Genomic DNA, 14083 nt, shown 5'->3' on the forward strand with positions numbered 1-14083 from the left:
TGTATTTTACAATAGAAACATCTGGCTTTTGATAATGATTCTCTCGGATGCTGAATTTTTTTTTAAGTCTTGGCTCATCACTGGTGTTTGTCCTTCTGGCTGTTATAACAGATTCTGTAGAGTGAGTAGCTCCTCTCTCACAGTTTTGGAGGAAGGAAAGTCAGAGGCCATGGTGCCAGCAGATAAGGGTTCCAGTGAAGTCTTGACTCCTGGCTCAGAGATGGCTCCTTCTCTGTGTCCTCTCACTTGGTGCAAGAGCCAAGGCAGCTGTCTTGTCTTCTTGAGACAGGGTTTCAGGGAGCTCGGGCTGTCTTCAAACTCACTGTGTAGCTGAGGATGGCCTCGAACTCCTGATCTTCCTCCTCTTCTAAGTCTAGGATTGAAGGCTTGCCCCCACTACACCTGGCTCATAGGCCCCTTAACATTTTTTAACCTTTATTTATATTTTATGTGGATGGGTGTTTTGCCTGGGTGTTGTGTTCAAGGAAGCCAGAAGGTGCTGGATGCCCTGGGACTGGAGTTACAGATGGTTATAAGCTGCCATAGGGGTGTTGGAAGTCTCATCCTGGTCCTCTGGAAGAGCAGCCAGAACTCTTAACTGATGAGTCATAGCTACAGCCTTCTGCCTGCCCCCTTTTACGAGGCACTAACATCATCTATACAGGCTGTGTAAATGCATTAACTACTTTCCTTCTAATAGCCAATCACTGGTAATTAGGCTTCAACACAGGAATTTGCAGGGAGACTTAAACATTCAGACCATATTGATCATTTTTTCTCTGCCCTCAACAAATACGTGAGGTAGCACTTAGAGGATTCAAAAACATGAACTAACCCCTATGCATTTTGGGATCATAAGATATCAAATAGTCAGCTGGGTGGTAGCAGTACACACCTTTAATCCCAGCATTTGGGAGGCAGAGGCAGGCAGACCTCTGTGAGTTCCAGGACAGCCTGGTCAACAGAGCAAGTTCTAGGACAGCCAGGACTGTTACATAGATAAACCTTGTATTGAAAAAAAAAAATCACATAGTCATAACTTACAACTTGCCAATCATTAATATTGGATATCAATGTCCAGTAGAGTTTCCTTTTTTTGTTTTTGTTTTGTTTTTTTAGTTTGTTTGTTTTTATCTTGATTTTTGAGACAAGATTTCTCTGTCTATCCTGGAACTCCCTCCGTAGACCTGGCTGGCCTTAAACTCATGGCAATTCACTTACCTCTGCCTCTCAAATGCTGAGATTATGTGCCACCATGCCTGGCTTTTTTTAGGTTTTATAACTTGAAAACATTAGTGCATTAGTAAAAATTAAATTATATGTCTAGGATCTATATTATTAACTTCACAACAAGCAGACATAAATATCAGTTCTCTGTGCCCCCTGATTCTGTCTCCGCTCAGTGGAAGGGAGTGGATTATAAGGATTATAGATCCCTAGGGCCAGAAATGGGAACTTTAATGTATTTTTAGTAACAAATCACTAGCCCGATGATCCACCAAAAACTGATTAATGTATTTATTCTGCTAGATTGTGGTAGGTCATTAAAAGACTAAACAAATGAGTTATACTTACTATTAAACACTCATCATGTAGGGGGCAGGGGTGACGGTGGTGGGATGGCTCAGTGGTTAAGAGCATCTGTCACTTTCCCAGAAGACCTGAATTCAGTCCTGGAACCCATATCTGGTATTTACAATGATCTATATCTCCAGCGCCATAGGATCTAATGCCTCTTTCTAGCCACTTAGGGCACCCCCCCCATACACACAAATATAAACATTAAACAGAAAATATCCCCCCCCCCCCGTGTATCCCACTCCCCATTTTCTCCTGAGGGCACCAAAGGAGACAAATACAACACAGCATCAGCTTTAAGAAAATGTGCAGATTTGCATGCCTGACACTGTCATGAAGAGGCCCACGCTAACCTCTTGGAGGGTAACAACACATGGTCTCCTGGGCTATGTGTCAGCTGGCTGCCTCTCCCCTAAAGGCCCAGCCTGGAAGAGCAGAGTCTGAGGCTGATAGCAGCCCACCAAATCGAGTGGACGGGTGACTTATTTGCAGGTAGTTCATAATGCAAAGACAATTGACACCATATTCTCTGGATTTCAGGTCAACAGGAAATGTGTCCGGTTTTGTGATATACCTTGATAATTATTTGCCCTGACATAAGCTGATCTAGCTTTCAGTAATTTAAAATTGGTTTCTTTTTAAAGATTAGTGACTTTGGGTAAGTCTTCTTTTTTCCCTTTTACTTAAAATAGATTCTTTTCTCACATAATATATGCTGATTACACTTTTCCTGTCCTCTACTCCTCCAAGATCCTCTCCTCCTCTCCTCCCACCTAGATCCATTCCCTTTCCGTCCCTCATTAGAAAAGAATAGGCTCCCAAGAGGTAATAACAAAATACAACAGAATAAAATATAACCAGATGAAAACTATCAAAGCATCAACGTTGGACAAGGCAAACCAACAGAAGGAAAAGAGCCCAAGAGCGGGCACAGGAACCAGAGACCCACTCGTTCACACACTCAGGAGTCCCAAGAAAACACTAAACCGGAAGCCACACTATATACAGAGGATGTGGAGGGGACCCGTGCAGGGCCTGCACAGGCTGCTTCAGTCTCTGTGAGTGCCTATGAGCTTTGCTCATGCTGATTTAGAGGGCCTCGTTTCCTTGGCGTCCTCCATCCCCTCTGCTCTTAATACTTTTGCTGCCTCCTCTCCCACCGGGATCCCTTAGCCCGGAGGGGAGGGGTTTGATGGAGACATCCCATGTGGGGCTGACTGTTTCACAATTTCTCACTTCCTAACTCCGTATTAGTTTTCAATATGAATATGTTTCACTTACTAATATGGAACCCCACTCACTATAATTTAGATGTTTTAAAATCTTACTCAGAGGAACACCATCCTATAAACATTACTGATTCATTCTTAGACAAAGATCGGTGGTGTACACCTGCTTTCTCCGGCATTTAAATATGCGCAGTTCCTCTTTATCTTCATATACCCTTGGGAGATCAGCCAGAAGCCATTCCCATCTCAGATTTCTAGGAGATGATGGAGATAGCCTTATTGTGCATTAGATTATAGCCTGTCAGAATGCACTAACAATAAAAAAATATAGATAAGACATTACTTCTTAATTTTCTCTTCAAGCCCTTCAAGCTGATAGTACTTGGGGCTGAGAGGTGGCCCAGCAGTTCAGAGCACTGGCTGCTCTTCCAGAGGACCCAGGTTTGGTGCCCAGCACCCACACTGGGTGGCTCAAATTCCAGGGGACCTGATGCTCTTCTCTGAACCTAGGCCTCTGTGGGCACATACACAGTGCACATACGGACATTCTGGCCCACACACATACATACAAAATAAAATACATAATAAACCTTTTCGAAAGAACTGTCAGGACTCAACAGTGGCTACTGGAGACGGACACTTCAACTCCAATTTAAAATCTGATTTAGTGCCTCTTTTTCCTCAATGCCTTCTGATCTCAGCCATTCTATCCTTTGGTCTTGCCTTATCTCGGTGATCCTCCAACCATACACAGAGCAGGGGATTAACTCTACTGATGACGTAAGTATGCTGACCTGGCAGGGGGAGAATGTGCTCTTTCTTTGAGGCAGTTTTCTGGCTGTGGATTTATACACCTCCAGCTCGGCATTACTCTTGGGGATCACGCACTTACTGCAAGACCATAGTCTTGAGTTACAGAGTTGGTGTGCAGTAAACGTTAGGCCAGTTTTCCCTTTACTAATTATACTCACTCAGTCCCCGGCAGGGCGACACAGGTGCTGCTGTCCTCACAAAACAACGAAACTGGACATTCTAAAGAACGGCACACTCGTCTTCGACCCGTGGACTTATTAAACATGCTGTGGTACAGAGGGTAAGTGTACAAACTGAAGCTAACCCCGTGTGGAGGGACACCAAATCCTAGTTCTAATGTGTACTAGCTTTGCGAGCAAGTTAATGGTCTCTGGTGCCTCGATTTCCCCATTTGTCATTAGGCTCAACAGTATCGGTTGGGGGGTAGTGATGGTATGCCTAGAGCTTTTCACTGTAGTCTCATTTAGCATGAGACATTCATTATCTTCCTATATTTTCTTAGCCCGTATAAAAGAATGAAATAGCCCGTGAACATCAGTTAATACTAAAAAGCAAAAAGCTTGGAGCTGGAGAGATAGCTCAGTGGTTAAGAGCACTCCGTGAGCTTAAAGAAAAGCCGGATTCAGTATCAGGCATCCATGAGGTGGCTCACACCTGTTCCTACCTCAGGTTCTGGGGGAAATGATGTTCTCTTCTCTCTGTGAGCATTGCATGCACCTGGTGCACAAACACACATATAAGCAAAAAAACACTTGCATAAAAGTAACATTTAAAAATCTTTTAAAAAAGTTTTACAAACATGAAAAACAGACTTGTTTTTAAATAGGTATAGAAAAATAATTCACTTATATACTAGTCTGTTAGAATTAAATGTTAGGGGTTATTTTTAAATCTCTGACTTCATCTCCCACTTGAAATTCATATGCCTTTGGGGAAATTTATTATGAAGACTTGGAGTGAATACATGAGTCTTCTGTTTTGAATAATAACCTCCTCTGTAATACTTTTGTTTTAAGTGAGTTTACTTCATAAGTATCCTGACTTTTTTTTTGTGAAATGGCACAATACTTATTACACATGGAACAATTCCTTTACGTAAAAAAAACCTGAACACTGTAGCCACGATATCTAACACTGCATTTTAGTTCTTATTTTACTTATCTCCTCCTCAGAGAGCAGTCTAAATCAAAATATAATAAAATCACCGTTTCACTCGAAAACAGTGTCTGTTTAGGCAGCACACCTTTAATCCCAGCGCTCTGAAAGCAGAGCCAGGTGGATCTCTGTGAGTTCGAGGCCAGCCTGGTCTACAGAGTGAGTTCCAGGACAGTCAGTGTTATATAGAGAGACCCTGTCAAAAAACAAAAAACAAACAAAACAGTGCAAGTTAAAGATTAAAAATTTTAAAGGTTACAGCGTCATGGAGAGAGCTTCTAGGCTCACTGTTTCTCAAGCTTCCTCCCCTTTTTTTCATTCTTTATTTGCCTTCTACACTCCGTCTTCCCTCTCAATCTCTTTTAGAAATCCTTTATTTCTGTCATCCCTCCAAGCCAGTGCCGCTTTATCTGCGTTGGCAGCTCTGTCAGCGTGTTGAGCAGCATTTGGACATTTATCTTCTCAGCAAACATCGTCTGTATCCTACCGGCTGCGACCCAGACAGAGGAGGGAAAATATGTGCTCTCCACATTATTTGAACCAGTTTCTTTTGCGTGGGTAACAGCTTTTGTGCCGAGGAGTGGCTGGCAACAAAAACACAAGATCGGAGCCAAATCGATCATGGCAGCTGTGTACACTCTCCGGCACCACGCGGACACTCTGGGAGCCTTTCCATAAGTGGGAACCGCAGGCTTCACTTGCTCCCCCAATTTTGTCTTTTCCCCCCGCCCCGACTCTTGGGTGGCAGGATCGGAAAGCGGAGGTTGTCAGAAACGAGTCAAAAGTGAGGATCGGGGAGAGTACGAGGTTGATGGGCGCGCTAGGGGACTAGGCAGACGCCTGGTGCAGGGCCGGAGGCGAGGCGAGGCAAGGAGCGGAGGGAGAAAAATGCCGGGAGCACCTGAGCCGAGAAGTACTCACGCTTCAGGCACCTGCAGCAAAATTTTCCACGGGAAAACACAGACGCCGTCCCCCGGGGGCGGGGGTGGGGCGCGGGGAAAAAAAAAAAAAAAAAAAAAAAAAAAGAGCGGGGTCCACGGCGATTGGTCGCGCCCCTTTCCGGCCGCCCCCGCCCCCCGGGTGGGCGGGGCGACCCCGCCCCACTGTCACTCAGCCGCAGCTCCCGCCCCCGCCCCCGCGCGTCTCAAGCCCGTGGGGCTCCCAGTCCCCTCGCGGTCCCGCTACCTGGGCGCGCCCGGTCGGCGGGCAGCTGCGGGCCCGGCGCGGGGCGGCAGCGGCAGCGGCGGCGGTAGCGGCGGCAGCGAGGGGGGCGCGGCGGTGTCTGTTGGAGCGGTTCCCGCGCAGGGCCGCCGGCGAGGGCATGAACGCGGGCTGCCCTTGCCTCGCGAGCGGCGGCGGCGGCGGCGGCGGCGAGGCGGCAGCGGGGCGCCGCGCACAGGCCACGGCCCGGGGCGGCGCCGGGGGGCAGCGGGCCGGGAGATGAGCCTGTCGCCAGCGGCCCAGGAAGCAGCATGCACCGCGATGCCACCGACAGCAGCGGCGTCTGCCGCGGCCCCACGCCCGCCGCAGACGTCGGCGTCGGCCGTGCTGCTGCCCGGGGCTCGGCGGACGGGCGACGGGCGGCCGACGGCCCGGGCGGGGGCTGGCGGGGACTCGCGGCCCTGGCCGTCCTGGCCGCTCTGGCGCTGTGTTGCCTGGTCCCCGGTTGGGGACCGGCGGCGGGCGCGGGGCCCGGCGCCTTGCTGCTGCGTCTCGGTCTGTACCTGAGCGGCGCCGCGGCCGCCTGGCTGCTGGGGACACTGATCGCGCTCGTCTGCTGGAGCCCGCGCGCCCGGCTGCCGGACTTCGCCTCTTCCTGGAGCCGCCTGGCGGCGACCGTCCGCTATCCCCTGCGGGTGAGTACCGGTCTCGGCTGGGTCTCGTGCCCGCGGCCTCTCTCTCTCCCTCTCCCTCTCACGTGCGCGCGCAGACCCCGGGGGGTGCACACCCCGGGGAGGGGGGTGGCCCTCCCGCAGCCGGAGCCCACGGAAGACTGGGCCGTGGCGGGCTTGGCCACGCGCGCGGTTTTAGGCGCTGTAGTTACTCATCTCCCCATCCCTCCGTTCTCCCCCTCATCCTCCGCCACCGTCCAGGAGCACCTAGAGATCCAGGCGGGGCTCTGATGTGGAGGTGCACTTGGGGTGTGCTGGAGAAAAAAAAAAATCGCGAACCCAGCATCCACAGGACACAGGCGTCGCACTCAGCACTGGGGATCGTGTTTGGGTCTTCCAAATCCGTGGTGGGTGGGAGATAACTTTAAGACGGGTTCCAGATGAGAAAAACTTGGTTAGGTCACCTAGTCCAGGGTAGCTCACTCTCCGAGCCCGTGTGCTTCTACCTGTAATGCCCTGTCTTCTACCATGTTGGTTAAGAAACTCAGGCTGGTGTTTGATTTGAAGCGGGGGACCACCAGGAACCACCGAGGTTTACTAAGAGGAAAAGCTGTCCTGAGCGAGGTGTAGGACACCACGGGTGTGGTTATGGAATGCAGGAAAGAAGTGCTTTAAGAGCCTCCTTGCGGACCTCCTGTTTGCCTTTTAATAATCTTTACCTCCAGTCTGTACTAACCCTGCTGAAGGACCTTCATTTTACTGTAACTTGACTGGTTGATATCATCATAAAACTGAAATAGCCCTAGGACTCTGGGGCCAGGGGAATGTCAGTGGCTCAGCCTCATAAGAATGTCCGATAGAGTGACCACTGCCCCCAGGGTTTGTATTTGCTCATGGCATGAGCCGTTTACTGCTTTCTGGAAAAGCTTTCTGCTCTTCAAAATGTCTTTCCAGAGCCTGTCAATTCGGAATGGCATCCTCACTCAATAGGCTCAGAAAAACACATCAGCAGTCTCCAAAAATCAGTTGTCTGTTTCCGATTAAAAACTTGGGAGTTAGCTGTGCATTTTTCATTTGTAACAGAGTGGTCGAGTAGACGTGTTCTTCCTTTGACTCTTTTCCCAGTTCTAATAAGAAGTCAGGACCCCCAAAACTTTACCAGTTTGCTTATGGATCTATAAGGCACATCGAAGTTCTTTTCAGAATTTATACTAAGTTCAGTACATATTGATTGAGCATCTTTTGTCAACCGAGGCTTATGTGGGGGCGGGGGACGGACCAGGAATAAATAAGTTACTTTTAGATAGAGGTTAAGTGTTTATGAAACAAAGAAAGAAACCAAGGGCTAAGTGGTTGGGAGGGAACATCTTAGGGGAAGGAAGTGTGAATGGTGGGGTCAGGTTCTTAGGGAAGAAGTGTGAATGGTGGGGTCAGGTTCACAGGGAAGGAAGTGTGAGTAGTGGGGTCAGGTTCACAGGGAAGGAAATGTGAATGGTGGGGTCAGGTTCACAGGGAAGGAAGTGTGAATGGTGGGGTCAGGTTCACAGGGAAGGAAGTGTGAATGGTGGGATCAGGTTCACAGGGAAGGAAGTGTGAATGGTGGGATCAGGTTCACAGGGAAGGAAGTGTGAATGGTGGGGTCAGGTTCTTAGGGAAGAAGTGTGAATGGTGGGGTCAGGTTCACAGGGAAGGAAGTGTGAATGGTGGGGTCAGGTTCACAGGGAAGGAAGTGTGAATGGTGGGGTCAGGTTCACAGGGAAGAAGTGTGAATGGTGGGGTCAGGTTCTCAGGGAAGGAAGTGTGAATGGTGGGGTCAGGTTCACAGGGAAGGAAGTGTGAATGGTGGGGTCAGGTTCTCAGGGAAGGAAGTGTGAATGGTGGGGTCAGGTTCACAGGGAAGGAAGTGAGTAGTGGGGTCAGGTTCTCAGGGAAGGAAGTGTGAGTGGTGGGGTCAGGTTCAAAGTTGTGATTTTGTCAAACACCTATCAGGGTCCCCCCAACCTCACCTGTTTTGGTTTTCTGCCAAGTGCACACTTTCAGATCTCCTGGCCCACCTTGTTAGATTTATTTCTGAGTAAGAGGAGGTTTGGATTATTATCTAGAAAAATGATTTTGCAGAAGAACTGGAAAAAAAACAAAAAACAAAAAACCAACCCCCAAACAAACAGTACTTGAAAAGAGACAAGACAGCATGGATAAATCTGAGGGGTGGTTTTTAACCCGGGAAAGGGGATTACTGGCCAACCTATTTAAGTTTGAATTCCTGTCATAGCTTTAAGTAAGATAATCAGGAAGTTAGCCAGGCAGTGTTGGTGCATGCCTTTAATCCCAGCACCCAGGAGGCAGAGGCAGGTGGAGCTCTGTGAGTTTGAGGCCAGCCTGATCTACAGCACTAGTCCCAGGACAGGCAAGGCTGTTACACAGTGAAGCCCTGTCTCGAAAAACCAAAAAGGTGTGTGTGTATGTGTGGGGGGGAGTTACTTATCACTTAAAATTGAAGTGCATGTCAGTCACATATATTCCATTTTCCTTATGTTGTAGATGCTGCTTATCCAAGCCCAGTGTTTGCTGTATTTGCAATAACTTGTGGTTTTGTTTTTTTTTTTTTTAAACAAACGTTCTCCTTATGAATGGAAGGCTGGGAGGCATAGACATGTGGTGTAGTGTACGGTATCTGTGAGTTCTGTGGGAGTAGAGTGGAGGCTGGACCACACAGGTCATCAGGCATATGTGGAGGGGGAGGCTGTTTAGCGTTGTACCAAATGGAGAGAGTGTAACAGTGAACGCAGGACAGAAATTTAGATTCAGAGTAAAAAAGGAACGGACTTTTCCTTATATAGTGCATCTTGAGTGTTTCACATGTGAGCTAGATATGACTAGGCTGGTATCCATCTTCCCATCCCATCCCTCCCCTTCTTCTCTCCCTCTTTGGCTTTCTTCTGTGGAGGAAAAAAAAACCAAAACTGCCCACACTGTTAAAAGTAGATAAAGACTTGTTTTTGCTTTTGGAGACAGGGGCTTGCTACGTAGCCCAGAGTTGCCTTGAACACTCTTTATTTTTAGAATGCTTTTAAAATTTGCTGTACTTGGCATATGCATGTATACATGTGCACGGATGTGTGTGGGTACACTTGCCCATGCCGAGGCCAGTGGCCAACAGCTGATGTCTTCATCATTTGATTGCTATCATCACAACACTGAAAACTGCCAGAGTGCTTTGGGGCCAGGGGAATGGCAGTGACTCAACCTCATTAAAATATTACTCTGCTGAAGAGGTAGAGGTGGAAGACTATGGGAGCCAGAGGGGATGGAGGACGCCAAGGAAACAAGGCTTTCTAGACACATCAGGACCGACACACATATGAACTCAGAGCCTGTGGCAGCATGCCCAGGGCCTGCGTGGGTCCAAACCAGATAGGGTTCCAACCCTGGGGAGGGAAAGTGGACACATGCCCCATCCCTAACCCAGAAGCTGTCTCCAGTTGATAACCATGGGCAAAGGAAACAGTTTTCTCCAGCTGAGTCTCCCTGGATATGCAAACTACCCATAAGGGCCGGCCCCGTGCCCAGCGGTAGATGGCCAACACAAAATGAACTCAGTGGTATTTGGGTTGTTTTTGTTTGTTTGTTTTTTCTCTCACAATGCTTTGTCTGGCCATTTTAAAACTTTGTAGACCTTTTGTTTACATATTATGGTTTCTGTTTTTATTTTTATGTGGTTTCTGTGTGTGTGGATGTGTTTCCTGTACTTTTCCTGTGGTTCTTTTTCCTCTTTTGTCTTATTCTGATTTGTTTGATTTTATTGTACCTTATTATTATTTTAAATGTCCCTTTGTATTTTAACGAAAGAGGGAAAGATAGAGAGAGAAAAAAGGGCATGGATTTGGGTGAGTTTGGGAGAAGCTGGGGAGGAGAAACCATAATCAGAATATATTGTATGAAAAAATCTATTTTCAATAAAAAGAATATCTATTTTGTATATGTGGTGTATGCATGCATATGTGTGTACACATATATTGGCTGTATTGAGGCCGGAGGTCAACAGTGGACGTGTCTTCTCTTTCTCCGCCTTATTTATTTTATTTTAGGCAGAGTTTCACTGAAACTGGAGCTTTCCATGGGAGCTGAACTGGCTGACTGGTGAGCCCTAGGGATCTGCCTGTCTCCATCCCCTGCAGATTCTGCTTTTACAGGGTATATGCTCCTCCCAGCCAGCCCTCTGGCCTCTGGCCTTGAACGCTTCATCTTCCTGCTGCAGCCTTCGGAGTGCTGGGCCTGTAGGTGTGGACTACTGCACCTGGTTCACAGGTCTTGGCATGCTTCTGGATGCTTTAGTGTGTCCTCAGTTGTAAACTGCATGTGGTTAGGATCCATGTTGTTGTTCATTTTTTCTCTTCTGGGGGACCTGACACCCAGCTCCCAAATAAATCACACATGGAGACTTATTCTTAATTATAAATGTCTGGCCTCAGCTTGGCTTGTTTCTTGCCAGCTTTTCTTAAACGAACTTGTCTGTCTTTTGCCTCTGGGGTCTTTTACCTTTCTCTGTTTCCGCATACCCTTCTTTCTTACTCCATTGCTGGTTGTGTAGCTGGGTGGCTGGCCCCCGGAGTCCTCCTCCTTCTCTCGATCCTAGATCTCCCTCTCCCAGATTTCTCCTTCTGTTCATTCTCTCTGTCTGCTAGCCCCGCCTATCCTTTCTCCTGCTTCGATATTGGCCATTCAGCTCTTTTTAGACAATCAGGTGTTCTAGACAGGCAAAGTAACACAGCTTCACAGAGTTAAACAAATGCAACATAAACAAAAGTAACACACCTTAAAATAATATTCCCCAACAGATCTATAACTGACTTTTTGTTATTTTCCCCTGTACCCTACAGGAGTTGAAGGCTGCTCAGGTGTTTGCGGATGATAACTAGGAAAATTAGGTTTATTTGTGGTCACTGAATTTGTGCTTTTCCTTTCTAGTTAACCTAGTACCTCGTGGGTATTTTACATGTGCACAGAATTGGGTTTTACATCAGCGTGAACAGCTACTGATTAAAAGTAGCTTTCATCCCAGACAGAAATTCCATCCTAACTGTCCATTGTATTTCCAGGAAATAAAGAAGCCTTTTCAGATCAAGAAGGTTGACCCCAAAGTCTTGATAATTGATGTCTGGGTCCTAAGGGACAGTTTTTAGTACAGTTTTGCTGAGAGAGCTGTCAGAGTGTAGTGTTCCTAGTCCAAGGTGTAGTTTTATACTCTGCCATTTAACCTGTTTGGGTTTGAGCAATCACTAGCCACAGGTGCTGGAGCCTAGCACTTGATCCAGGCAAGGCAATAGCAGAAGAAATGGGGCAGGAATGAATCATGTGATGTGGGAAGGCTTATTGCTACAAGGCATATCCTCCTGTAGTGGGAGAGAGGGACATAGTTACATTTTGATGAAATAAACAGATTGCATTAAAATGCCATTCAGAATTTTTTTCCACCTATTCTGTCTCAGACTCTGGGTTTTTTCTTTTGCTAGATACAATTTACTATAAAAAAAAAAAACCCTTATTGTAAGTTGGGCACTTTATCATAGTGTATTTTTATAGGGTCCAAAGTTGTCAATATGATTTGTGAACACAATGTGGACTATTGTGCTAATGTGATAAACTAATTAACCTTCTTTGCCTCAAATGCTTGGTTTATACCATGTGAAGATGAATAAGCAATTGATGAAGATTGGAGAGCCAAGTCCACAGACGTTGGGTGTAGGAGCGTGTGGGAAACAAAAGGCCATGGCCCTGTGAAGAAGGCCTTAGTGGAAGACTGGACAGTTCATCAGACAGAAAAGCCAGAAAGTTCATCAGATCAGATCAACATGCATATCTGAAACATAACTCATATTCTGATCTTGTCAGGTTATATATTTGTTTATTTTTGCCCACTGAGTTGCTCAATGCTAGGACATTGGTAGATGGATTTTGATGAGAACAAGTGTCAAATATTTGATGACATTTTGGAGTCTGAAAGTTCACCCAGCTTCCCAGCAAAGAGCGAGAGCCTTGCAATAGTAACATTAAGAGCTTGAATTACTGTCTTCATAAGTGCTTGGCGCTGTGACACTGGGAGGCTCGAGAGATAAACAAGAGTACTCCCTGTCCAGCCCTCTCGGGCCCAGTAGCCTTGGCTGGATGGAAAGGCAGATGTTTGGGGAGACAGTGAGGACATTCACACAGCCCTGCACTGCTCTGTCGGCTTGGGTCAGCCCGCTAGGATTCCTAAATGGGTTCTTTTACTAATACAAATGTTCTTTGAGTGAAGCAAATTTAATTTAGTTACTTGAGAGGAAAAGGAAAGAAACAGGAATTAGAGAGACTATACATAGCCTCTCTGTGGCTTTCCTTTATTACACTAATGTGATAAACAATCCTCAATAATTTGATAACAGATAATGGTGTAATGTATTTACTGCCCTGTTCAGAATATTTGTTCACTTTTCAACTAAGGGAGTTTTGAGTCATGGTGACTGGTAGGGAAAAATGTGGCCTTTTTTTTTTAAAAAAAAATGGCTTTTAAATCTTTGGATTGATATTTGGTTTATGGAATACCAATTAAAAACTTTTAAATCATAGAATCCTGCCGAATTCTTTGTGGCATCAGGGATACTACACTTAAATTTCATGCTGTTCATAATTTCAGGTATACTTTTTATAGGCTATACAGACACATGATTGGTAAAAGCATATGGAAGAATAAATTTGTGTGTGTGTGTGTGTGTGTGTGTGTGTGTGTGTGTGTGTGTGTGTGTGTGTAGGGAAGCTTTCTTATATAAAGGAAGGCACCAGCAATAGTTGCTGTTGATTCTCCCAGATATATTTTGATGTATAAACAAGTACAAATATGTATTCAAGAAGTTTTTGATACCTGTCATTTCATGGTTGATGAACAGCGATTGCACATGTAGAAAAATTATTTTCCTCTGTTAGGAAGCAACTCTTTAAGGCTGATACATATGAAATGAAGTTACATATGAATAATGATAACTTCAGAGTAGAGCGATGTAATTCATGGAACATAAAAAGAAATGCCAATCAAAAACCAGCAAACATATCCTTGGAAATGAGGAAGCTGTGTCTGAATTCAGCAGTACTGTCTAAAGGGAGCAGTATACATTTTCATCACTTGTTAAAAGAATCCGGAAAACTGTTTCAGAGACGGAGTAGTGGTCTGGAACCAGTCTTGTTGCATAGTGAATTCTAGCTAGACCAGCCTGAGATATAGAATGAGTTCTAGGCCAGGAAAAAAACATAATCAAGGCTTTTCTTTGACGTTATTAGATATCACTAGTTAGAGGGCAGATAGATTTAAGAATATTGTCAGGTGCTCTGCCTTTCCAACCAAAGGCCTTGGGTAGTTTTATTGTCAACCTGACTCACCTGGGGAAAAAGGAGATTCATTTGAAGATGTGCCTTAATTAGACTGGCCTGTGGGCATGTCTGGGG

General features: G+C 46.2%; 2 protein-coding genes across 2 annotated transcripts in view; one reads left to right on the forward strand and one right to left on the reverse strand.

The window, feature by feature from the left end:
• Nucleotides 1-6697, reverse strand: part of Cfap97 (cilia and flagella associated protein 97) — a 41924-nt gene extending 35227 nt beyond the window's left edge. The window contains exon 1 of the mRNA XM_076553364.1: nucleotides 6500-6697. The gene's annotated coding sequence lies outside the window, so the exon portion shown is untranslated. The remainder of the gene's footprint in view (nucleotides 1-6499) is intronic.
• Snx25 (sorting nexin 25) overlaps nucleotides 6121-14083 on the forward strand; it is a 116447-nt gene continuing 108484 nt past the window's right edge. The window contains exon 1 of the mRNA XM_015998690.3: nucleotides 6121-6631. Coding sequence (XP_015854176.3) covers nucleotides 6248-6631 — 384 coding nt within the window. The 5' untranslated portion in view covers nucleotides 6121-6247. The remainder of the gene's footprint in view (nucleotides 6632-14083) is intronic.

This window comes from Peromyscus maniculatus, chromosome 17 (genome assembly GCF_049852395.1).
Source record: "Peromyscus maniculatus bairdii isolate BWxNUB_F1_BW_parent chromosome 17, HU_Pman_BW_mat_3.1, whole genome shotgun sequence".
NCBI lineage: Eukaryota > Metazoa > Chordata > Mammalia > Rodentia > Cricetidae > Peromyscus > Peromyscus maniculatus.